The sequence below is a fragment of the Chiloscyllium plagiosum genome, chromosome 2 (assembly GCF_004010195.1).
Source record: "Chiloscyllium plagiosum isolate BGI_BamShark_2017 chromosome 2, ASM401019v2, whole genome shotgun sequence".
In the NCBI taxonomy this organism is placed as follows: Eukaryota; Metazoa; Chordata; class Chondrichthyes; order Orectolobiformes; family Hemiscylliidae; genus Chiloscyllium; species Chiloscyllium plagiosum.
Window position 1 is genome coordinate 69,007,619 of NC_057711.1, and position 27,215 is coordinate 69,034,833.

The window sequence follows — 27,215 nt, forward strand, 5'->3', positions numbered from 1 at the left end:
CGGGCATTGGATAGGCATATGGAGGATAGTGGGCTAGTGTAGGTTAGGTGGGCTTGGATCGGCGCAACATCGAGGGCCGAAGGGCCTGTACTGCGCTGTATTCTTCTATGTTCTATGTTCTAAGGTGAACTTGCAGGTTGAGTCCGTAGTTAGGAAGGCAAATTCAATCCTGGCATTTATTTTGAGGGGACTTGAATATAAAAGCGGGGATGTATTTCTGAGGCTGTAAGAGACTCTGGTCAGACTACATTTGGAGTATTGTGTGAAGTTTTGGGCCACATAACTCAGGAAGGATGTACTGGCCCTGAAGTGTTTTCAGAGGAGGTTTACACGAATGGTCCTGAGAATGAAAAGTTTAACGTATGAGGAATATTTGAGGGAACTGGGTTTAAACTTAATGGTGTTTAGACAGATGAGGGGAGATCTCATTGAAACATACAGAATACTGAATGGCCTGGATACAGTAAATCTTGAGAAGATGTTTCCATTGGTAGGAGAGACTCTGACCTGAAGGTATAGCCTTAGAGTAAAGGGAAAATTTTTTAGAATGGAGATAAGGAGAAACTTCTTCAGCCAGAGAGTGGTGAATCTATAGAATTCACTGCCACAGAAGACTGTGGAGGCCAGGCCATTGAGTGTGTTTAAGACAGAGATAGACAGGTTTTTGAGAATCAAAGGTTTAGGGGAGAAAGTGGAAGAATTGAATTGAGAAACATCAACCCTGATTGAATGACAGAGAAGACTTGATGGGCTGATTGATCTAATTTCTGCTGCTATGTATTATGGTCTTATGGAATGATGTTCAATGTCACCCAGGTCGCAATCTCCTCCTCCCACCATTCTTTTCCCAGTTTCACTATTGAGGTCATGATCAGGTTTCCTGTTTTTGCAACTAAGTGGATGATCTCACATTTATCCTCATGATATATTAGTGGATGATTGTAAAATCAAGTCTTGATTGACAGTTCAATTAATTTATTAGAAGGTCTGTGAGGGCTTATGAATACAAGCTTGGTTTTAGACGTATTCAAGTATAGGTCATTTCTCTTGAATGGGCAAGTAAAGAGATCAAGAGTGGCTCGTAAATCCATTTTAGAGTGAACAGCATGACTGTAGTCATCCACATCACTGTAGGTTATGAGTGCTGTCTTGCATACTTACTTTCTTTTGTCTTTATTGAAGGGCACTTCCTGGTGAACGAACAAATTAGAGAAACATCTGTTCACTGAGAGTTCAAAGGTATTTGCAGTATTCACAACTGCTGACTCAGAAAACTTGACACCTTTGTGTATGGTAATGGCCCTGAAGCAGTTCATGTTGATGTTGCATTCAGTTCCACCCATAATGATGAGTTTGCAGTCTTTGTGGGGAGACAGTTGAGATTTACTTGAGTTCCTGCCAGGAACAGATATGTTCTGCGCAGCTCCTGATAGTTCCAAGTAATAATACCTTGCAACTTAATGTAAGCTGTACCTATCGTTATCATGCAATAAACTAGATAAAGTGTCATTACCACGCCCCTTTATTGCAGAGAGACTGCATTCTCCAGATTAAATAGGGGGGATCTGAAACAAAAACTAGGATCTACATTGAACAAAAACAGAAAGTGGTACAAAAACTCAGCATGTCTAGCAGCAACAAAAATGTAAATTGCTTTAAAAGCTCAGCAAGTCTGGCAGCATCTTTTTTTATAGATTAGATTACTTACAGTATAGAAACAGGCCCTTCGGCCCAACAAGTCCACACCGACCCTCCGAAGAGCAACCCACCCAGACCCATTCCTCTACATTTACCTCTTCACCTAACATATGGGCAATTTAGCATGGCCAATTCACCTCCGGAAACCGGAGCACCCGGAGGAAACCCACGCAGACACAGGGAGAATGTGCAAACTCCACATGACAGTTGCCTGAGGCGGGAATTGAACCCGGGTCTCTAGAGCTGTGAGGCAGCAGTGCTAACCACTGTGCCACCGTGAACCTGAGTTAACGTGACCCTTTTCTCAGAATACGAATGCTGCCAAACCTGCTGAGTTTCTCCAGCGCTTCGTTTTTGTCTCCGCGCACCAACATCTGCAATTTTGTTTCATTCTAGTATCTACCTTGCCAACTGCATGAGCATTTAGACAAAACTCGTGTAAAAGCAAATGTGTTGGGCTGTTTCTGGATGACTGAAAAGTGTTCTTCGTGCCAGGTTCTGTTTTCTCAACTCTCAAATGACCGTTGTCGAGAGAAGGACAAAGAAAGTACTACAAAGACACTCTGAAAGTTGACATTAATGAATGGGAGGAGCTTTCCACCAGCCATTCAAAATGGCAACAAACTGGCACCCCGTTCCTTAAGAAAGAGAACGACAGACCGGCCAACCTTAATGTCAGCAGTAGGTAAAATGCTAGAATCTATCATAAAAGACACTTGCATTAAGTTAGTAAGAATTTGTGAATTAAAAAAAAGTTTGACAAACCTGTTGCATGTTTTTGAGTACACATGGCTTTTGATAAGGTCCCCCAAAGAATGTTGGTTAGCAAAATTAGGAGTAGTCTGCTGGCACAAATTAATAATAAGCTAACTGGCAGAAACCAGTAGGAATAAATGGGTCTCTCTCATGTTGGTAGGCTGTGAATAGTAGGGTAGACAAAGATCAGTACTTGGGCTCCAGTGGACCACAATATACTGTATATATCAATGATTTTGATGTGGAAATCAAATGTAATATTTCCAATTTGATTCCAAAGGTGATGCAAAATGGAATTGTGTGTTGTGAGGAAAATGCAGAATGTTTTCAGGCAAGAACATGGCAGATGGAATATAAGGTGGAAGAATGTTTGCTCATCTGCCTTGGTCGGAAGGACTGATGTGCAGATATTTCTTTGGGTTGCGGCATGTCCTCGTTCCGTTGTCAACAGAACCCAAAGGACTAGCCACACTACCATACATCAGGAGCATTTCAGAACTGACAGCCAGACTACTGCGACCACTAGGACTTATAACAGCACACAAACCAACAGCCACCCTTAGACAACAACTCACCAGAACGAAGGACCCGATACCCAGCATGAGCAAAACTAATGTAGTGTACAAAATCCCATGCAAGGACTGTACAAAACACTATATAGGACAAACAGGAAGACAGCTAACGATCCGCATCCATGAACATCAACTAGCCACGAAACGCCACGACCAGCTATCCTTAGTAGCCACACACGCAGACGACAAGCAACATGAATTCGACTGGGACAACGCTACCATTATAGGGCAAGCGAAACAAAAACAGCCAAGGAATTCCTAGAAGCATGGCACTCATCCACAAACTCCATCAACAAACACATCGACCTGGACCCAATATACTGGCCACTACAGCGGACAGCTGAAACTGACAACCGGAAGCGGCAGGGACAGGCCACTATAAATGCCGGAGTAAACACCACAGAAGCGCTTCAAAGGCGGCTCCCAAGCACTGAGGATGTCACCTAGACAGGGGACGAAACGTTTGCAACAAAAATTTCCAGCTCGGCGAACAGAACCACAACAGAAATGCTTTTACTCATCGTGGTGAACCTTTGAAATGCTGTATCCAAGGGAGTTTTGGCAATTCAGTCTTCGAGTATATTTAGCGGAGAAGTTGATAACCCTTTGTGGCAATGATAACCAAAAATTGCATGGGGATAGTATGGGTATAAGGGACTGAGATGTTCAATCAGCCATGAGCATATTAAATAGTGGAGTGGGTTGAATAGCCTCCTTTTGTTCCTGTATTCCTTTGTTCCATCAATCTGCATCATGCTTTGGTCAAAATACCTTGCTGGTGAGGAAAAGTGGCAGCGGAAAAGGTTGCAAGTCTTATACATCAGATCATGATTGCTTGAGATCTCTTCCTCAACTACCCAAATAACTGCAGGTTGAGAATCAGATCGACGTCAGAAACTTAACTCGAACAAGACAGGATTCTCAAATCGAGGGACAGTTGACAATAAATACAAATGTTTCTTTTTCTTATAAGGGATTAGATACTTGAAATTTTAATGTATTGAATGGGTTTATGTTTTTTTAATAGTGGAAACTCTAATTCGTCAAGGATTAATGGCATTGTATAATTTGATTATTAATTGTTTTTTCTTTGTTAATACACATCCATTCTCCATGGCAGCTTAGAAGGAGCCAATAATTAGTGCTGTGGTTACTTTGAGAGTTGTATGCAAAACTATGTCTCAATGCATCTCATCGGTAAACCCAATGCAAACTAGAGATCAGAGTTGGAGCTCCCCTGCCAGTCATTGTCATAGCATGTAGGGCAGTTTAACCCCTGAAGAATGGGTAACAGGAGATCAGAAGGTTTTCTCCCTTGGTTAAGTTAATATTACTACCAGATCTGTGTATTGTGTTACCTTTATTGAGTTAGATCTGCTTTCTGTGTGTGCATATTTGATGAGCCAAATTTTCAACTGGCCACTGAAAGTGGAGTTCAGAGTAATTTATGCTGACAAGTAATATTTTTGAATCCATAATATATAAAATCTAATAATGTCTGAAGCAATGTATTCCACATGGAAACCTGTAACCTTGTTATTATGTATTTTACAGAGATTAATATGTATAAGATTTGAATTCTGATCATTAAAATGTGTCATTGTATAATTATGTTAATCCTTCCTCAGCTTGGTGAGCTTTAATAGAATTCTAATGGGAATTCTAAGTAGTGTCCATACATGTGATGTGGAAACATAATGCCGCAAGGCAAGTTTTATGGCAGCTTTTGTTCATTTTTAGCAATTTATTGTGACCTCTTCAGTTCCCGAAGGGCTGGACTGTGAAGTTAATGCAACACCAAATCTGTGTTTATTGGCCATCCATTTTTGTTTGTCCCTTTCATAAAGGAAATCTGACCTTGATCCAACCATGACAAATTATTTTCAGTCATTATCAAAAGCAGATTTACCACGATTTGCCTGTGTACATATTATGTGTTCACTAATTGATGAACTGAGCTCATTAATATTGCAAATGACTTGACGAGGAACTTTTGCAAAGGTCATATGGATTTGATGTAGGCCATTTGGCCCATTGAGTTTGCTCTGCCAGTCAATGACAACATAGCTGATCTGCTAATCTACAGCTCCACTTTCCTACCTTATCTGTATAACCAGTGATTTCCTTACTGATTAGAAAACTGTATATCACCATCTTGAACATATGCAACAACCCAGCCTCGATAGCCCTCTGATAAAGAATTATGGTAAAGCATCTATAGAGCGAGAAATAGTTTGATAGTTTTGAGTCCAGTGACCCTTCTTCAGAACTGAGAAGCCCTACTGTAAATGTTTCAATCATTCAATGACATCTAATTGGCCATAAATCGTATCCATATCATGCTTCTCAACAGTGTCCCTAAACCAATTCAGTAGACCTGTAATGTTTTTTTTTCCTTCGTGTAGAGCACTTTACGAATCCAACAGAACCAACCTAGATTTTGGTATACTTTTGAATAATTGAGCAGATTGGAGTGGTTTTGGCCTTGTATTGAAGGTTTCTCGCATTGAACGGTTTTCCATCTGTTCTGTAGATCAATTCCATGTATATGGGCAATTTGTTGGTGGTAATGGGCAGTATTGCATAGAGGAACACTGAGAAGAGAGTTGGGGTGCAAAGCCGCAGTCTTGATAGATTCCAATTTTCACTGCGATAGTTTGTGGTGGTTCCATTGCTATGAATCCTGAGGGTGTGCATGACATTATGGAGGGTTGCATGACTTTGAAACCATTAGCTTCAAAATGTGGTGGAGGCAAGGTCAATTAATATCTTTAAGGCGAGGTAGGTAGATTCTTGTTCAATAACAGAATCAAAGGTCATTGGGGTACAGTCAGTTCTTCTATGATGCAGTGGTTGCATTGTTGTGCAACCCCCGCATTATAGAAAAATTGCACTTTAGAAATAGTGCTTAAAGTGTTGGAGTTGTAATCTGGTTACAGCCCACACATCTTTTAAACATTCGTGCTTTAGAGACAATATCCCCCATTCATCAATCGCGTTACAGCAAATTCGCATTGACAAAAGGTGTGTTATAACAGAACAACCTGTTAGTTGGAAATGTGGAATTCAAAAATGCAAACCGATCAGGCATGATCTTACTTAGTGGCAGAACATGTTCAAGGGGCCAAAGCCTGCTTCTGCTTTTAACTTGTATGCAACAGCGAGAGAAGATGTGAACAATTTTCCATATCTTGGAAGCATCTCAATGAAATTTTGTTACTATCCCCAGTGCAACAATTCAGTGAGTATTTTTAGGGCTAGGATCTCCAATCTGAAGCTAGGTTTCATGGGTTACTAGGTATCAGTCATCTCCATGCCCCTTTATACTTCAGAGATGTGGACAGCAGGCACGTTAAAACTCTGAATAAGTGCCAGCAGCTGCATCTTTGCAAGATCCTCTAAATCTAGGGTAAAAGGCCATGACCAGTGTCCCCTATCAATTTGCCCAGTACTGAGGCACTGCTTACTGAAAACTAGCTTCTCTGGATGGGAGATGTAGTTTGCATGAGCAATGCCAGACTCCCAAAGCAGCTGCTCTACTTGGAACTTGGCTGTGGCAAGAGACTCGCAGGCCAACACTGGAATGATTTAGGTATGTGCTCAAAGTGTCCCTGAAGATCCTGCCTTTTGACGAACCAAAATTGAAGAGGCTGATTCAGGATGGCATTGAATGTATCCTTCATGGTCAAATCCACATTTGAACACCTTGTCATCTCTCTCTATAACTTCTGTGAACTGAACTACTTTTATTTCTGGTTATCATCATCTTTAGGCCTGGCCCAAGATTTTTGGAAAGCGCTATCAGTAAGTTGCTTTGCAATCTGTGTTAAATAAACAGATAGTGCCTGATTCATTTGCCCACTGTCTTTGATGCCTTTAGTCTGAAGTACAAACATGTGAAATAATGACCAGCTTTATGATATTTGACATTTATGGTACTTAATTAATTTATGAGGAGCAAAAAGCAGTACATTAGTGAAATTACTGGAGTTAATGCATTTCTATTTTGAGTAAATTATCAGTATAATATCATATTGCAAGACTGTTTACTTGAAGAGAAGTTTTTCTTGTCTAAAACTTCAGTACATCTGTAAAATAATTATCTTTATGATGTATTACAATCAGTGTTTAAAATATGCAACTTTATAGATTTAAAAACAAACTGCATAAATGTACAGATGTTTTCACAGCTGGAAAGTGTTGACTGAAGACTTGACAGATCCAAATAGATTATAATTTCAAATAAATAATGGTTCCAGGATTATTTCTTTATACAGTAGAAAATATAAGGTCACTGAAAGCAAATATAATTGAGCTGTAAAGGATTATGTTCAAGGGAACTTTTTAGATTCCCATATACTGTAGCATTCCATTTGACTTTGTAATGGAATAATACTTCATTTGTAGTTTTTGGTTTGTATTTTTACTGTAATCAATTACTGTGCAGTACATGCAACACTTGAGTCATTTTCCTACTTGTATTGCTGTATAAATTTCAAATGATGAGACAAAAAAAATAGGGTGGCACATTGCTAATGGTTAGAGACAAAAGAACTGCAGATGCTGGAATCCAAGGTAGACGGGCAGGAGGCTGGAAGAACGCAGCAAATCAGGCAGCATCAGGAGGTGCAGAAGTCGATGTTTCGTGTGTAACCCTTTATCAGGACCTTCTTATTGCTAATGGTAGCAGTTAAGGCAACCAGTCTGGCTCCAAGGTTTGGCAGCCCAAAGAGAAAGTAGCTCAGTAACCAATAGTGCCTATGCTGGGAGTCAGCATTGCTTAAGTTTCAGCTCCAGAGTGAGGACCCTCAAGTGACCATATGCCCTTGGAAACACCTGATTTCTTTGGAAAAGCTGGGACCTGACAGCTATGCCCTGGGCTTGGTGTGAGGGAGAAGCTGTGGAGAGTCAGTGATGCGTTAGTTGAGCAGGCTGGCCATTGCTGCCATTGGGTTTCATTGAGATGGGCTCTGTCCCACGTATCCCTCAAAATTTGGCACTGTTATCACATGATGCAGACCACCTCATCACTGGGTTCGAGACAAAAAAAAAGCTGCAGATGCTGGAATCCAAAGTAGACATGTAGGAGGCTGGAAGTACACAGGCAGCTTCAGGAGGTGGAGAAGTTGATGTTTCAGGACTGAGAAATGTTGACTTCTCCAGTTCCTGATGCTGCCTGGCTTGCTGTGTTCTTCCAGCCTCCTACCTGTCTGCCTTATCACTGGGTGGTAACTGGCCCAAAATTGACCACTTCAGTTGTTCTCTTGGTCTCTTGAGAGGTGTGAAGATGTCCCTTATAGAGTCATAGAGATGTACAGCATGGAAACAGACCCTTCAGTCCAACTTGTCCCAATCTAGTCCCATCTGCCAGCACCCGGCCCATGTCCCTCTAACCCCTTCCTATTCGTATATCCATCCAAATGCCTTTTAAATGTTGCAATTGTACCAGCCTCCACCACTTCCTCTGGCAGCTCATTCCATACACGTACCACCCTCTGCATGAAAAAGTTGCCACTCAGGTCTGTTTTATATCTTTCCCCTCTCACCTTAAACTTATGCCCACTAGTTCTGGACTCGCCCACCCAGGGAAAAGACTTTGTCTATTTATCCTATCCATGCCCTTCATAATTTTGTAAACCTCTATAAGGTCACCCCCTCAGCCTCCGACGCTCCAGGAAAACAGCCCCAGCCTTTTCAACCTTTCCCTATAGCTCAATTGTTCTCTTGGTCTCTTGAGAGGTGTGAAGATGTCCCTTATAGAGTCATAGAGATGTACAACATGGAAACAGACCCTTCAGTCCAACTTGTCCATGCCAACCCAATCTAGTCCCATCTGCCAGCGCCCGGCCCATGTCCCTCTAACCCCTTCCTATTCATATACCCATCCAAATGCCTTTTAAATGTTGCAATTGTACCAGGCAGCTCATTCCATACACGTACCACCCTCTGCATGAAAAAGTTGCCACTCAGGTCTGTTTTATATTTTTCCCCTCTCACCTTAAACTTATGCCCACTGGTTCTGGACTCGCCCACCCAGGGAAAAGACTTTGTCTATTTATCCTATCCATGCCCTTCATAATTTTGTAAACCTCAGCCTCCGGCGCTCCAGGAAAACAGCCCCAGCCTTTTCAACCTTTCCCTATAGCTGCAATCCTCCAACCCTGGCAACATCCTTGTAAATCTTTTCTGAACCCTTTCAAGTTTCACAACATCTTTCTGATATGAAGGAGACCAGAATTACACGCAATATTCCAACAGTGGGCAAACCAAGTTCTTTGTAAACCTTGGAGCTGGAGAATTGATGTTTCGGGCAAAAGCCCTTCATCAGGAAAGGCTGATTCCTGATAGAGGGCCTTTGCCTGAAACATCAATTTTCCTGCTCCTCAAATGCTGTCTGACCTGCTGTGCTTTTCCAGCACCGCACTCTCGACTTTGATCTCCAGATTCTGCAGTCCTCACTTTCGCCTCTTTGTAAACTTGGCCCAGCAATTTTCTAAGCTTCTAATCTGTCAACCATGGGCGTAGACAATACAACTCTTCATCTTAATATTTAGTGCTGGTTAGGCTTTAAGACTGTGGCTCAGTGGAAAATAATTTAATTACAGTCTTGAGTGGCAAAATCGGTTTCTCTGCTTGACCGAAACATAAATGTTTGATGGGAAAAAAAATACTTCTCACTCCATTGATTTCTCACTGCCCCACCAATTACACTCTATTATGAATAGTAGTTTTCTGGGTAATGTTTCACCACAACCGCTTCAAGAAATGAAATAGAACAATACAGCACAGAACAGGCCCTTCGGCCCACGATGTTGTGCCGAACATTTGTCCTAGCTTAAGCACCTATCCATGTACCTATCCAATTGCCGCTTAAAGGTCACCAATGATTCTGACTCTACCACTCCCACTTGCGCATCTGCACATTCACCCATTCTCTCAATATTCAGATTAACACAGGAGGTTCTGGGACATTTAAACTTACCAAAAAATAGAGAAGAGTAATGTGAGGTGTTCAGGCTGGTATTGACACAGTAAGTGTGAGGGTTCGTCCCACGATGTTGTGCCGAACATTTGTCCTAGCTTAAGCACCTATCCATGTACCTATCCAATTGCCGCTTAAAGGTCACCAATGATTCTGACTCTGCCACTCCCACTTGCGCATCTGCACATTCACCCATTCTCTCAATATTCAGATTAACACAGAAGGTTCTGGGACATTTAAACTTACCAAAAAATAGAGCAGCTAATGCCTTAAGAAAGAAATGTGGTTTCTCCACAGATTGTTTGAGCTGCTCCCTTAAAAAAATTATTGACTCAAGTCTTTGGAGCAGGAGTAGGCTCCTCAAAGTCTGTTCTCCCATTCACTGAGATCATGGCTGATATGTGGCCTAATACCATGTGGCTGCCTTTGGTCCATATCTTTTAATACCTTTGTCTAGCAAAAATTTATATGTTTCAGATTTAAAATTAACAACTTCTGTAAACTAATATTAACAGGGCTCCCTTTGCTTAAACCCCCCTCCAACTCCACTTCAAAGAGCTAAAGGGTTGAAGGGGACTGGTGTGAGGGGGCCAAGAAGTGATGGGTGAGAGGAGGATGGAGAATTGTCAGACGTTTCTGAGATTACATTGTTAGACCGAAGCTCCAAAGACTTTATTTTTATTCACATTTGTATTTCCAAATTTCAAGGTCTTAACAGCCCAAATAGAAAATTGGAACTAATGGCACAGCTAACTTTGAAGTGATTCAAGACAATATTCCAAGTGAGAAAATATATGGAGGCTCTGAGAGACCTTGTTCTCATGATCTTTCATAGAATCATTGACCATATTTCTGTGAACCACAGACATAAAGGTAGACTGACATATGCAAGTCATTACTTACTAATCCTGAAATAGACTTAGCATTACAAGATTAACCAAAGGAAAGAAACTGGGTGAGACATATTTGCTTAAGGGTGTTTTACCCTCCTAATAGTAGAAACTTAAACTGCAGCCAAAATGGGAGAAATTTACGATGTTCATAAATCCTATGTTCTGTTTAGCAATGAGGGATCGTAAATGTATATCCCTCTCAAGTTGTCTGCCTGCATCATCTGTGTTTTTAATTTCCTGAGCAGATTAAACATATTAGAATCTGGAGTTGCAATATTATTTGTAAAAGAAAAACCCTGGCAACAACCATTGAGGTGTTACCGTTCACAAAATTATTACTTTGGGCTATGCTGAAGAATATATTAGAATCCTTCAGACTGTTTCACCTTATTCTTTGATCAGGTAATGGAATAAACCTTGTGAAGAATCCTGGATTCTGACAGCAGATTATTTAAGAATTGGAGACCTTGTGGCAGTCACCATTTTTTTGCCAGTTTTGATTCCAACTTTACTATATCTCGAGCAGTCATTCTAGTTTAAGAAATTTTGGCCATGTTTTCCCAAACCTCGAAGTTTAACAGTGATGCGAAGAGCTGAATCAATTAGGCAATTATCTTCCTATTACTGCTTGTGGGCTAGAAGACACACAACTTTACATTCTCCCCCCAAAAGAAAGGCTTGGGAACATACTCGTTGACAATTGCGCCTGCAGTATACTGGGACTAACGTTTGCACATTACTGATTACCATCCACTGAAGCATGAGAGATTATGTAACTATATAAAAGCATCTATAGCTATAGAACACTCAAATGATGTATAAAAAGACGCATTCACATTGCTCTGACATGGCAAATATGGATAAGAAAAGCTGGTGAATAAAGGGGGCAAAAAATAGAAGCTAATTACATGATGTTAAAAATGTCTGCAATATCTATTAATGAACAAAACCAACAATAAGTCTTGTTTTTAAAATTTGGTGTTGGCCTGAGTTAATATTCTTCCATGAAATGATCAAAGGATTCTTGCAAGTTTCGGTGAACGTAATAATGGATGTTCCAGGCAAACTTAACGTCTTTAAAGATAAGTATATTTGTCCAGAACCTTGTCACTGAGCACTGCAGTTTGCCTGAGCCTTCAGCAGTCTAAAAGTTGGATAAAGATTTTTCTTTTAAAACTTCTGGTTCTTACCAACATGCTCAGTGAAAAATGCAAGCACACTTTTTTTTGGCCTTATAAAGCATACCATTACCTAAAAAGCTGTTAAAACTTGCATACCCATGTTATGGTAATCTGGATGCCTGATTTTTCTTTGGAAAAATGAACAGTTTATTCTGTAATGTATGAAAAATGTTCACTATTTGTAAAGGAAGAGAATGGTGTGTTGAAGGGTTTGAACTTATCCCACCTCAGGAACAAGGCACTTGAGGCCAACTTTAGAGATTATTCTGATTGAGATCGGTGAACTCAACACACACCAGAAAGCAAAAATGATGCCTCAGTTGTACCATTGTAGAAGCTAACTTGGCAGAAAATTTGATTTGTCCATTGTTGGCTCCGCAAAGGTTACGTCAAGAATGTTTGTGCTTTTAGGAATCATCAAAATCAAGATGCACTTTTGCATGAAATTGCATGTGCAAAATAAAGTTAATGCAGCTTTTTTTTAACATATATTTTACCTAACCTTCTATTTCCATGTAATGACAGGAATGCTAATATAATTTTAACAAGTGCAATGTAGACAATCAACTTATCCTGCAATGTTAAGTATTCTAAAAGGAACCATGTTTTTCATAAAGGACATGTCTGCTGTTTGAAAGCTTGCCTGCATGACAAGCTTTCAAATTTAAGATCCAGTGAGAATTTAAGCTCGTTATCTAGTCTAACATTTCAGTGCTATATTTTGGATAATACATCTGAACTGAACTCTTCCTACGTCTATGTATTCAAGTGAAAATAAAATATCCTGTGATTTTCTTTGAAGATCCAGTATTTGTCTTGGCTAACATTCCTTCTTAAAACAATGCCACTAAAAGCAATTTGAGTAATCATTCACTCAATTTGCTATTTCTGAAATATATTGTGTACAGATTAATTGTCACACTCACATAAATTTGAAGAGTAATTATTGTTCCTTTTTATATTTTGTTAATTCTAAATTGTTTTGGTAGGCTGATTAGTAAGTTTAGACCATGTGGGATCCAGGGAGTCTATTATTGTTCATCATTGATATAAACAGTTTGACCGAGAATGTAGGAGGCATGGTTAGTAAGTTTGCAGATCTCACAAATTGGTGGTATAGTGGGCAATGAAGAAAGTTATCTGAGATTACAAAGAGCTGTTGATCAACTGGGCCAGTGGGCCAAGGAATGGCAGAGGGTTTAATTTAGATAAATGTGAAGAGTTCCATTTTGGTAAGACAAACCAAGGCAGTTAATGGTAGGGCCCTGGGAAGTTTGTTGAACAGACACTTAAGGATGCCGATATGTAGACCCTTGAATGTGGCATCACAGGTAGACAGGGTGGTGAAGAAGGCATTTGATACACTTGAGTTCATTGGTCAGAGCATTCAGTGCAGGAGTTGGGATGTCATGTTAAGGCTGTACTGGGCATTGGTAAGGCCACAATTGGAGTACTAAGTACAATTCTGGTTGCCCTGATATAGGAAGGATGTTATTAAACTGGAAAAGATGCAGAAAAGATTTAGAAAGATGTCTGGAGGGTTTGTGTTATAAGAAGAGTTTTATTAGGTCTTTTTTCCCTGGATTGTAGGAGGCTGACTAGTGGCTTTATGCAGGTTTTTAAAATAATGAGGGGCAAAGCTAAGGTGAGTAGCCAATGTCTTTTCGCAGGGTAGGGGAGTCCAAAGCTAGAAGGCAGAGGTTTAAGATGAGACAAAAAGATTTAAAAGGGACCTGAGAGGCAACTTTTTCTCACAGAGGGCGGTGCTTAAATAGAATGAGCTGCCAGAGAAAGTGCTAGAGATGAGTTTAATTACAATATTTAAGAGATTGGAAAGATACAGGGATAGGAAAGATTTAGAGAGATGCAGGCCAAATATAGGCAAATGGGACTCGTTCCATTTAGGAAACCTGGTTGGCATGGACGAATTGGGCCATATGGTTTGTTTCCATTCTGTATGACTCTACCACGGCCTGAATATACAAAAGACTGTAAATTGCAAGATTAAGTTGTTTTTTTTTAAAAAAAGTTAGCAGTCATTTCTCCTTTCTATGTTAGGATTTATAAAGTTAGCTAAAGTCATTTTGAGAGCAGACTTTTATTGCCTTGTTTTCCTATGACATTATGTCACATTGATGTGGGCAGTTGACAGTGAATTTGGACAGTACTTTTCATTTGGAGGTTCAAAGCTATATGAAATGTCATCTGCTCCTGTCCCACTCCTCCCCAACCTACTTGTAACTTAATGTTATAACTATTCAATTCCCGCACCACTTCTTTCTCATTCTTCAGTCTCCTTGTTTCTGTTGCTTTCGCTATGCTTTTCAGCTTTCGATGGAACTGGTAATCATCTTGGAAATTACAACTTGGTTTAAATAACTTTCTAATCACAGGGAATGCAGAACTGAAATGTTTCTCTGCTAAGTTTCTGGAGTCCACGTCAGACACTCCAACATTCTTCCTCTATTTACTGGCAAACGACCTTCCTCGAATCAAGCCATTCCCTTCCAGCGCTAGTCTGAGAGAGAGTAGTGCTCACATTTGACACAGAATTGCATTGATGCAGCTGATACTTGGCTTGCTTTCTCTGTTGAGGATTACTTATATCCCTTGCCAATTTGGACAGATTTCTACAGCTGAGTGGTAGCATCTGATATTCAAATCTGCTGTTAAATGGCAGAACTTGGGACTCTTAACATTTGGAAGAAGTAGGTGAATCTGTGGAGTGAAAGGAAACACTCTCAATTTTTTGCTGATTCTGAAGCACTGTGTAGGAAAATATTAGAGTTCTATGTTATCGGTGGATTTCCGATATAAGGACCACTATGTTGGAGAACATATCGTAGCTTCATGTTCCACCTAACATATGTTGTAAACATCATCGGTAAAGAATTTCCATAGAGCATCAAACGTATTACATGACATCCCAAATTTGCATTGTCAGTTGCACAATCTTTTGCAATTTTTGGTTATTGCCTGCTTTGCTAAAGGTTTAAAGTAAAGTATTCTAACTTGAAAGTTGTTAGTATGGCTATCAATAATAGAGGATATACTATAGTTTTGATTGTGTGACAAAAATCTACATGGTAGAATATTCATGTCCTTTTAATGCAAAATCTCATGTTTTGTTTCAATGGTGAAGCTCTATTTCATTTGGCCTTTTCCTCACCATACAGTGAATTACTCACTGTAGTATTTATAGGCCATAAAGTCTAAATGCTCTAACATGTGCTGTCAGTGAGTGTGCAATTTTGAATTGATTTTTTTTTAGGTGAAAAGAAGACTCCCATTGTACGTGCAGACACAAGATGAAAAGCTAGATAGAAGAAGATAGTTTTGCAAATATAATTACAGCTGAAGTTTGGATGGGATGAAATTGGGGTGTGTCAAAACCAATGTCCATAATGTTTATTGCAATATTCAAAATATAAAGAACTGGTTACTGTGAAGGCAAATATGCAGCATCTTTAACATGAAGGGCTATCCGAACTACATCACAACCAGGCATGAAAAAAACTGACATCGGAATCATAGAATTTGCAGTACAGAAGGAGACCATTTGACCCATGGTGTCTGTACCAGCTCTTGAACAAGCTACCCAGCTAGTCTCATTCACCAGCCCTATTTCCATAGCCCTCTAAATTAACCACTTTCAAATAGATATCCAGCTCTCTTTTGAAATCACCTATGGAATCCACCTCCACCACACTTCCAGGCAGTGCATTCCAAATCCCAACAACTCTGAGTAAAGACATTTCTCCACATCCCACGCCTAGCTATATTGCTGACAGTCTTGACATATCAACTAGGAGAACGAGAATATCCCTTGTCAAAGTTGTTCTTAATTTTGAACAGCTCAATAAGGCCACCTCTTAATCTGCTCTGGCCTGAGGAAAATAAGCTCAATTTCTTTTGACTTTCCTTGAGTCTAAAATCCCGGAGTCCTGATATCATTCTAGTAAATTTTCTTTGAATTCTCTCCAGGGCTTTAACATCCTTCCTTTAAATAAAGTGCCCAAAACCGAATAGAATATTCTAAATGTGCTGACCAATGGTTTGTAGAAGTTTAACATCACCCCCTTGTTTTTATTTCCACACCTCTGTAGATAAACCCAAGGATTCTATGAACCTTTTTAACAACTGTTCCAACTTGGCCACCTTCAGAGAATCATACGCATGAACCCCGAGGTCCCTTTTTTCTTGTGATCCCCTCAGAATTGTACCATTGATCCTGTATTGTCTCTCCATGTTTCTTCTACTAACTGCATTACCTCTCTTGTCTCTACATTGAAATTCACCCACCAGGTGTCTGCCCATTTGACCAACTTTAAAGTCATTCAGCATTATCCTCACAATTCACTATTCTGCCTAGCTTAGTATTATCTGCAAATTTAGAGACTTCCTCCTCAATACCCACCCCGAAATGGTTTATATAAATCAGAAGATTCTAACACCGATGCCTGGGGAATGCCCATCTATACTAACTTCTATTTCCTACCTTTTAGCCAACTTCTAATCCATGTCACCAAGGGTCCATCAATCCCAAACGTTTCTCATTCATTAATGAACCTACCATGTGGTACCATATTGAATGCTTTCTGAAAGTCCTAATATCTAACATCCACAACACTATCCTCATCCACTGCCTGTGGCACCTCATCAGAAAACCCAGTTAAACTTGTTAGACATAATCGGCCCTTGGCAAAGCCATGTTTAGTATTCTCTTATGTTTCTGTAAGTGTATATTTATCTTATTCTGTGTTATGGCATCCATCCATTTTCCCACTATTGATTTCAAACTGACAGGTTTTAGTTTCCTGGGTTATCCTTTGCCCCTTTCTTACACAACAGGAAGAAAGAATTTGGGAGAGGATGCGAACGCTTGGTCTAAGAAATTAGTTGTGAGATGGATTTTAAAGATGCAGAGGTGAAAAAGTTTTTATGAAGGGAGTTCCTGAGCAGGACCAAGATTGTAGGAAGACTGCATCAATGATGGTGCAAAAGCAGGATTGCTTAGCAACAAAACATTTAGTGAATTATACGAGAGGTTGAGTGATGTAAAGTAAATTAAGTTGCTTTGTTTACTTAATGTCCTTTCACATGAATAGTAATTTTGTCAATTGGCTCATTACTCAAAAATATCATGGGATTGTAAGTGGCTGAATCTTTGTATAATAAATTGTTTGATTGAAGCTTCATGCATAATGTTTGAAACTTTGGAACAGAATTAGGATTTCTAACTGTAATCAAACAATACTTTTGTATAATAACTTTTTAACTTGTGGCCGAAGTTTGGGAATAGACGATCCAAGAATAACAAGTAAGCATAACTGGATAGGCATGCTTTTGCCTGCAAAGCCTGTTTCTTTTACCCATTAGAAAAGTTCTTGGAATTTGGTCTGGTAAAATTCTATTTGATACTGAAGCATAAACTGTTGCATTTAATAGCTATTGTGAATGTTCAGACAGGGAAAAAAAAATTCAGACAAGCTTGCATTCTTCAATTTTTCAACTGCTTGGAGAAGTTTGAAGATATTAAGTGAATTGTCTTTCTTTTCTAGGTTGTTAAATTGAGGAAAGATGTCAAAAAGGCACGAACATTAATCATCCGAAAATTAACAAGAAAAATGGTCCAGCTGAAAGCTAAAAAGTTGGTATTTGAAGTGTTCTTTTTTTTGTTTGAAATTCAGTACCTTGGATATTTATTTACTAGGTGTTAGTGATGTGGGGGTGGGGCATGTTGAGGGGAGATGGCGGAAGAGGAGCAATTCGCCAAAGGCAGGGATACAAACTGCCAGCTGGTTGGAGAGAGAGAGAGAAGTTTAATGACAGGAAGCTACGTTTGGAAACTCTTGGGACTAATTCTTGGAAGTCAGGAAAGAATCACCAGGCACGCAGCTGATTGGACTTGGTGGGAGGAAGGAGGGTTATTTGAATGAGATAGAGAAGTTTGCTGTAATCAGCAAAAGGAGCCAAAGATTTTCTTGATGGATAGGGAGGCAGCTCTCCTCTTCCCAGTTGTAGGAATGCTATAAAAAGCACTGACCTGGACATGGCAGTTTCTGCCACTCCTTTGCTATCAGGCTTCCCAAGACTGGGGAATCTTGGCAAGCAAGAGCCAAATTTTAAATCATACTCCTAAAAGCTCCGAGAGAGGTGCCACACCCATCTAAGGTGGAGCACTGCCTTGGCTGCTTCCACTATAGAAAGAACAGCAAGTATGTCAGTGTTGGATTGGGGGCACAGGTCCTGTTTTTAAGCATTGAAACCTGCCTGAGGTGAGGGCGGGAGGGCTGTCTTTGGTATCGCTCAAATATATTGGCTGACATTTCTATGATTCAAAAATATATGCTCTTGGGAAGTGTGTAACACTGATTTGATATTTTTTAGCAATAAAAAAAACATTTTAACCTAACTGCTGTCCCTTTGTGGCAAGGGCAAGATTTCCACCCCATCACTGAGGCAAGGATAGAGGCAATAGGTAATTTTACACTGCTGGGCGAAAGTGATGACTGCAGATGTTGGAGATTAGAGTCAAGATTAGAGTGGTGCTGGAAAAGCACAGCAGGTCAGGCAGCATCCAAGGAGCAGGAAAACCGATGTTTTGGGCAGGAGCCCTTCATCAGGAATTTTGTACTGCTGACATATCAGTTATAGGAACATAAAAACAAGAGTAGACTATTCGGTGAGATCATTGCTCACCTGCAGTCTCACTCCATATAGCTGCCTTTGACCCATTATCTTTAATACCTTGGCTTAATGAAATTTTATCTAGCTCCGATTTGAACTTAACAAATGATCCAGCATCAACTGCTGTTTGTGGACGAGAGTTCTGTCCATTTGTGGATAGAAGCTTAACACCATCCAGGGCAAAGCAGCCTGGGTGGTTGGCACCATATCCACAAGCATCCACTCCCTCCACCAACACTCAGCAGCAGTGTGTACTATATGCAAGAATCATTGCAGAAATTAACCAAAGATCCTTAAACAGCACCTTCAAAACCCACGACAAGCAGACACATGGGGACACCACCACCTGCACGTTCACCTCCAAGCCACTCTAACCATCCTACTTGGAAATATATTACTGCTCCTTCACCCAAAATCAACCCAAGTCTTGGAATTTGCTCGCTAAGGGCATTGTGGGTGTACCGACAGCACATGGACTGCAGTAGTTCAAGAAGGCGCTCATCACCACCTTCTCAAGGGCAACTGAGCATGGCAATTAATGCTGGCCATGAGTGAATTTTTTAAAAAGTGCGTCCTAATATCTCTCCTGAACAGTTTGCTCCTAACAGGATTAATTAGTATAATTTCCTTAAACTTAATGCCTGAAGTCCAGGTGTCATTCTTGAAAACCTACGTTGTGTTCCCTCTATGGCCATCTTAATGTGAGGTGCCTAGATCTTCTCTCAGATTCTGACCGGTTTTATAATGCAGCATAACTTCTACAACCTTGTACTCCAGCCCTCTAGACATAAAGGGCAGCATTCTCTTCGCTTTCTTGATTAGTTTCTGCACTTGTTCATGACATTTTAAAAGTCTATGTATTAGAAGCCGTACGTATCTTTAGACGTCCACTGTATTTAACTTGGTACTAGCCAGAAGGTACCTTGATCTATGCTCTTTTTTTAGTTCAAAATGGATAATCTCATACTTGCTTATATTGAGCTCCGTCTGCCACAGTTTTGCCCATTGACCTGTTTATCAATATCCCTTTGTAATTTTATGCAATTATCTACAGTGCCACCTAACGTTGTGTCATCAGCAAATTTAAATTTATGACTTTCTATGCCATTAACCAAGTCGTTGGTAGATAATGTGAATAAATGAGGCCCTAACACAGATCCTTTTGAGAAACCACTGCTCACAACCTGCCAATTTGATTACCTACCCATTATCCCTACTTTCAGACACCTGCCACTCAACCAGTTTCCCAGCTATCTAAGTAACTTGCTCTCAATTCCCTGGACTTCTACCTTTGTTATCAGTCTTTTATGTGGGACTTTTGGAGGTCCACATAGACAGCATCCATAGACATTCCCCTGTTCACTTCCTTAGTAACCTCTTCAAAAAGAATTCAGAGAGGTTTGTCAGGCATGACCTACCTGTCATGAATCCATGCTAGCTCTTCTTGGTTAACTGAAAATCTTCAAGCTGCTAAGTTCCCCGTCCTTGATTATAGACTCCAACAATTCCCCACCATAGATATGAAGTTAACTGGTATGTAATTCCTTGGTTTTCCTCTTTTGCCCTTAAAAGTCAGAATGACATGTACAATTTCCAAACCAGATGGGTGACGTCTGTGCAAGACATTAAGATATAGAAGCAGAATTAGGCTATTTGGTCCATCAAGTCTGCTCCACCATTCAATCATGGCTGTTCCGTTCCCTTACCTTCTCCCCATAATTCTCTTGATCCCCTTACTAATCAAGAACCTATTGAGCTCGACCTTAAATACATTTACGAACTTGGCCTCCAAAGCTCTTGCAGCAATGAGTTCCACAGACTCATCACCTTCTGGCTGAAGAAATTCCTCATTGTCTCAGTTCTAAAGGTTCACCCCTTCTCTCAAAGGCTGTCCCCTCTGGTCCTCGTCTCTCCTACAAGGAGAATTTCCGAAACTATATTCGAATATATATAGAGCATTTACAGTGTGTTCCTCTACTTCATTTAACAAGCGGAGGTGGAACTTTCAGGTCCTGGGGATTTGTCACTCTTTAGTTCCATTAAATTCTTCATTACCGACATTTTACTTGCGTTTGTTTTATTCAGTCCCTGACCCAAGGGTTATGAGCTATTTTATTAAATGTCTGTCATTGTCCCTCAACCATCTCTTTTCCCAGTCCCATTCCTAAGATTCTCATTCTCAATCTGAATGCTAAATTCTACCATGTTATGACTGCTGTTTTCAAGGGATCATCAATTCTGAGATGATTATTAAAGCTTCCCCATTACGCATTGCCAGATCAAAAATATCCTGATCCCTGGTGGATCCACAATCTATTCGTTAGGAAATTGCCCTGAATATATTTAATGAATGCTTCCTTGTGGCTACCTCTGCTGATCCGACTATCCCAGTCTACATGAAGATTAAAGTCACCCATGAATAATTAATTTGCCTTTTTATATGCCCTTATTATCGCCTGATGTATTTTCTGCCTGACTATAAACCTATAGTTATAGAAACATTTCCAATTGTTGAGCTCCACATAGTTTTTTTTTCAATATTAATCACAAAATTGTTCTTGTTTCCTGGAATTTGACTTTGAGTGCTGTTTGCAATAGTGCTAGGACCCAGGAGTTCTAGGTGAGTGAATAATGGTCTTTATCAATGTTCCCATAATGTCAGCTTGCTGGATATGGCTTTTTGTACTCCACAGTCCTTTTTCAAATTGATAATGAAACAACCTGTAGCAAAACATTAGTAAGTCTAAAGCTTATATTTAGTTGCTTCAGGTGGCAAAGTAAATTTTATCTATTTGTTCCCCCAACATTTATATATCTTCAACAAAGAATTTGTTGGGAAAATTGCAACTCTAAATTTTGGACCTTTCAATGCTATGTAAGGACATATTGCAAAAGATGGAGATTCTCTGTGCTCTGCCACGCAATTATTTTTTACACCCAAGCATTTCTTTAAATTAACTGGACGTATTTGTTTCACTGATAGTTCAGGAGTAACCCGCTATAACAATGATTCAGTTGTGATAAAATCATTTGATTAAAAGAAATACCAGGAGCATTTTGACATTGCAGAAAATTTGACTTACAGACTGTGACATTGATGCATCCATTTGTTTTTACTGCAATTAAAATCTGAGGAGCAGAAGATAATTCTGTCTAATTGGGACAAGTCTACATATTTGAACTGAAGTAATGTCTTACACTTATGTATCTGCAGGGGAACGGAAGACCTCATCTTGAAAAATTTGCGACGTGCAGAAAGATTGCTGGACGAAATCCACATAATGAAGGTACTATTCTACGTTTCTGTAGAGAAATATTGAAAACGCCCCCTGCCATTGTCTCTGCATTCCCAACCAATTGAGGTTCAGCAATGTCTTTAATTAATGATAGGTTAAACCTTAGTTTGAGGACACTCAACAAATGAATTGTTGCAGAAGGAAATTTGCAAGTTGGTTTATTAGTGGTGTTCAGATGTAGAAGAATTTTCAAAATGCACTTCCATAACTCAAAATAAACAGAAATTATACTTTGCTTCAGCTTGAATGTTGTTTGACTAGATTTGGAATATTCGTAATCCCGTCTTGTTTCTCTGCCGTCATATTTGTCATTTGTTGATCCAGTTTATTTAAAGAGAGCAGAGCAGTATGAACATTGTGTTGGCACTCAAGTTGAGTGCAGAGAGCTGAGAATTAGTCTATTTCTAATTTGAAATTTTGAGGGACGTGAAATATCGCATGAAAAATGATACATATTTTTACTTGGAAATGTGGAAGTGGATGACCTCATACTCTGCCTATTGCAAATGCAACACATTCCTGTTTGGTCTTTTTTTTAAAATCAAACTGTTTGTATTAAACTGTCCTTGTTGTTGAGCCTTATGTCTGTGCTTTTGTATATCATTGAGACTATGATATATAATTGAGAGCAGCATTATAAATTTCAGGCAAAAGTAAAGTATATTGGATTTGACTTCTATTCCAGTATCTCATTAGGTTGTGAGAGAGCTGGAAAGTGAGACTAACTGCATTTTCCTTTGAAAATGCCACTGGGTTAAATGCTTTTCTTCTGTCCTCAATATTGTGATTCTAAGATTATTGCATTTGAGTTTTCGTATAACCCACCACCTCCTTTCTTAGTGTGTGTATACTGTCTCCACACATCCTACTGAATTGACCGAATCAAGAGTTTGAATTACAAGTTCTGTTGTGGGCAAAAGACTCAATCTAGATATATAGGTTAGGAATTATTATTAAGCAACTTGAATTTTTCAAGCAGTGAATATTGTCTCAAACCTTTGGTGTATTGCAATACCAACAGGATTGTTAGAATCTTACGATATATTGAGTTGCCCCTCATCTTTTTACATGGTTAGCTTGGTAATGTTAAAGTAAGATGCTAATCAAATATTTGTTAATGTTCTTTTTTAAGATCAGAGCATTGAACAGTATTTTCTTGCAGTCCTTTTGTTTCCAGCCTAATACTGTCCATATCCCTGTTATTTATTCAAGGCGCGTATCCTATGCAGTACGAATCCATTTATGAAGTGACCTTGAAGTTAACCACCATCACTCCAAATTCACATGCTGCCTTAAAATAACAACATTTTCTTTTAAAAAGAATGAAATTATGTGTGGTTAGGAGTGAGAAATGAGAGTGTAGTTTAATTGCAGTGTTCTGACTTGCTAAATCTCGAGTGAAATATGAGTGTGTTCAATGTCATTTAAGTTCTAAAAATAAGTTATCGATTAGGTTTCTGCCTTTCTACAACTTGTTCATTGTTCCAGGAAATATATTCTCAACAAAGGTGGAATCATGAAAGAGTGATAGTCATACAGCACAGGAACAGACCCTTTGGTCTAACTCGTCCATGCCGGCCAAGTTTCTCAAACTAAACTAGTCCCACTTGCTTCTGTTTGACCCATATCCCCCTAACCTTTTCCTATTCATGTACCTGTCTTTTAAATGTTGTAACAGTGCCTGCATCTACCACTTTCAATGACAGTTCATTCCAAAACAAACCACCCTCTGTGTGAACAAGTTGCCCCTCAGGTCCCTTTTCAATCTTTCTCCTCTCCCCTTGAAAAATATGCCTCCTAGTTTTGTACTTCAGTGGCCATGAACACTTCTGCTACTCAGATGTTTGATAAATCCGAGTGACAGGCGAGTAAAATAAGCTTCTGCTGCACAGGAATGGATGAGCTAGAGTATATTCACCATGTTTGTTCTGTCAAAATTGAAACAGTTCAACCATTGAGCCTGCTGTGCCATTTTTGTTAGCTGTAGCAGCTGTTTCCAGAATCGCACTTCCCTAGTTTTACTGTATTCACCAAATATGCAACACTCAATCATGTAAATGCCTTAAGTGACATTGACATTTACATTGCTCTAAATTCTACATCCTCTCCAACTTTTGTATGAGAACTTTCTATTTCTGGATTGAGTTTTAGTGATTAGCTCAAATTCCAAGTTTATTTTTCTTGGTTACAGATTTTCCTTAGAGAAAAGAGGCATTTCCCTTCTACCCATTGATTTTGTTGAAACTAGATCCTGGATGCATCTGAGTGACTTTACAGTCAGCCTTCTTTATAATGTTGATTATTAACGTATTCTAACAGGTGCAAAAACTCAGATAAACCTGCTACTGATGTTCCATTTTGCTTTGATTTCCATAACACAATTTTAAGACTGATACTCAGCGCCTATCTTTACATAAATCAGGTTTATCCATGGTGAACATCAATTGGAAAACGTGCTGAGAATGGCCAAGGTACAGAACATACTCTGGGTGGTGAGCATCAATTACTGACATCAGTGGTTCAGTGATACCACTACTGACCAAGCTGATTGAAGGTCATCGCTGTTAGTTTGGTGAGAGTATCAATAGGAGGGAAAAATCTACTTTACCTCATTCTCACCAATTTGCCTGTTGCAGATTAATCAGCCCTTTAAAGTATTCATACCAATAGCCAGTGTATAGTTCTTGCAGAAACAACATCCTGTCTTCATATTGAGAATACCCTCCACTAGGTTGTGTGGCACAACCATCGCATGAAATGAGACAGACCTTGAATACATCTAACAACAATAGTACCATGAATTTGCAAGGTGTTGCAAGCCGTCTGCAGCAATTGAATTATATTTAACCACAATCTTCAACCTCACGGCCTGGCGTATCCCTTACTTTGCTGTTATCATTTAAACTGTTGGACCAACCCTGGTTCAATGAAGTGTGTACTACATTATGGCAGGAGCAGTAAAATGCACACCTTAAAGTAAGTCTCAACCTGTTAACATTACACCATCACAGGTTTACCTGGGCCCAAGAAAGCCATTGATAGAGTAATTCCTGATTCCTGTTAAAGGGATCCTGCCCGAAACGTCAATTTTCCTGCTCCTTGGATGCTACCTGACCTGCCGTGCTTTTTCAGCATCACTCTAATCTTGACATTGATAGAGGAAGCAATCCCACAACCAGCTGATCAGGTATAAGCGCAGCTGCCATGCCACATCTTTTTTGTGAATGGTGATGGACAATTAAACAATTAACAGGAGATGGGGAGGCCACCACATACATAGTAACATCTGAATGAAGAACAGGAGTAGACCATTTGACCCTTCTAGCCTTCTCAGTTATTGAATAACATCATGCTAATCTGGTTGTGGCTTCATCCCTACAGTGGTGTCTAGCCCTAATAACCAATGAATCCCTTATTAGTCAATCCCGCTTCCTTAGAATTATTCAATGACACCATATCCCCCATACACCACCTGTCTTAAATATAAGACAATTTATTTTAAAACCATGGTCCTAGTTCTTAGTGCATCTGTTCAAAAAAAAACAAGATTGAAATATTTGCAACCATCAGCCAGAAGGGCCATCTCTGCTTCCTCCTGATGTCTCTAGAATCATAAGTGCCAGTCTTCAGCCCATTTGGATTGATTGCACATGATATGAGTGGTGAAGGCAAAAAGCACTGACAAAAATTCACAAGTAGTATTGTACTCCAGAATTAGCAGATTAGCAATACAGCTACAAAACTGCCACACGAACATTAATGTGAGAAATTAGCCAGGTATGTACTGTTCACATAAAGCTTGACAAATCAAACCTGGAAGTTACGGCCTCATCAGTTTACTGTCAATGACATGCAAAGGGGTGTAAGGTGTTATTGACAATGCTATCAAGTAGCACTGAAAACAGCACTGACCCCTAGTTCAGGTTCTGCCAGAGCCATGCAGCACATTACAGCCTTCTTTCAAAAGAACTGAAGTCCAGAGGTGAGGTCAGAGTAACTGCTCTTGATTCAAGGCAAAATTTGACCCAAGTCTGACATCATAACTGATGATATTGGAAATCTGGAGATGTCTATCCACTGGTTAGAGTAATAGTTAGCACAAATGGGATATGATTGTGGTTATTGGAGGTCAATTATTTCAATCCTAGAACATCATTGCAGGAATTCCTTAGGATAATTTCTCGATCCAATCATCAGCTTATTGATTTTCCCTCTATTGTTAGGTTTAAACTCGGGATGTTTGCAGATGATTATGCAACATTTTGTACCATTCCTGACTTCTCAGATGTTGAAATATTCTGTGTCCATTTGCAGACACAAATGCCAGGCAATGACCATCACCAACAAGAGAAAATCTAACTACCATCACTTGGCTATCAATGGGGTTTCCATTGCTGAATTCCCTACTGTCAACATTCTGGGGTTATCAATGACTAGACATTTCACTGGACAACCATTCAAATACTGTGGGTGCAAGAGGACAGTGGCAATGGTGTGTATCGTGTACCAGATGTGCTGCCTTTAAGAATACTGATTTGTCTTGGCAACAGTGCCTACCTTCACATTTGTAAATGCAAAATATTGCAAAACTATAAATCTGAACTAAAATCAGTGTATGCTGGAGAAATTCAGCAAATCTGACAGCACCTGAGGAGAGAGAATAGAGTTAGCACTTTGAATCCATTTTGACTCTTTTCCATCTCCAAAGAACAGTCATACTGGACTCGAGTAGTTGACAGCAGCTCCAATTGTCACACTGGTCAAGTCCTAAAGGACAGCGACAGATGGTGAGGGAATCAACAAGAGGAAAAGACACACTTGACTTCATCCTCATTAGTCTGCCTGCTGTAGCTGCATAAATACATGAAAATGCTGATAAAAGTGACCGTAGTCCTTGTGAAGACGAAAATCCGACCTTCACATTGAGAATACCTTGCTTCATGTTGCTTGGCAATATGACTGTGCTAAATGGGACACATCTGGCAACTCCAGTCTGTGCACCCATAAGATATTGTGGACTATCAGCTACAGCAGAAGCATATTCCAACCCAATCTACAACATCATGGCCCGGATACAATGACCATCAAGCCAGAGGTCAGCCTTGGTTCAGTGGAAAATGCAAGAGGGCATGCCAGGAGCAGAACCA

The 27,215-nt window shown here is 39.7% G+C and overlaps 1 protein-coding gene and 1 long non-coding RNA gene across 5 annotated transcripts in view; one reads left to right on the forward strand and one right to left on the reverse strand.

Moving 5' to 3' along the window:
* srfbp1 (serum response factor binding protein 1) overlaps positions 1-27,215 on the forward strand; it is a 205,421-nt gene that overhangs the window by 47,943 nt on the left and 130,263 nt on the right. For all 4 annotated transcript variants that reach the window (XM_043711584.1, XM_043711594.1, XM_043711604.1 and 1 more), the window contains 2 exons: positions 17,644-17,732; positions 21,987-22,059. In XM_043711584.1, coding sequence (XP_043567519.1) covers positions 17,644-17,732; positions 21,987-22,059 — 162 coding nt within the window. The remainder of the gene's footprint in view (positions 1-17,643; positions 17,733-21,986; positions 22,060-27,215) is intronic.
* LOC122560690 overlaps positions 1-27,215 on the reverse strand; it is a 117,419-nt gene that overhangs the window by 25,371 nt on the left and 64,833 nt on the right. The gene's annotated exons all lie outside the window — the stretch shown is intronic.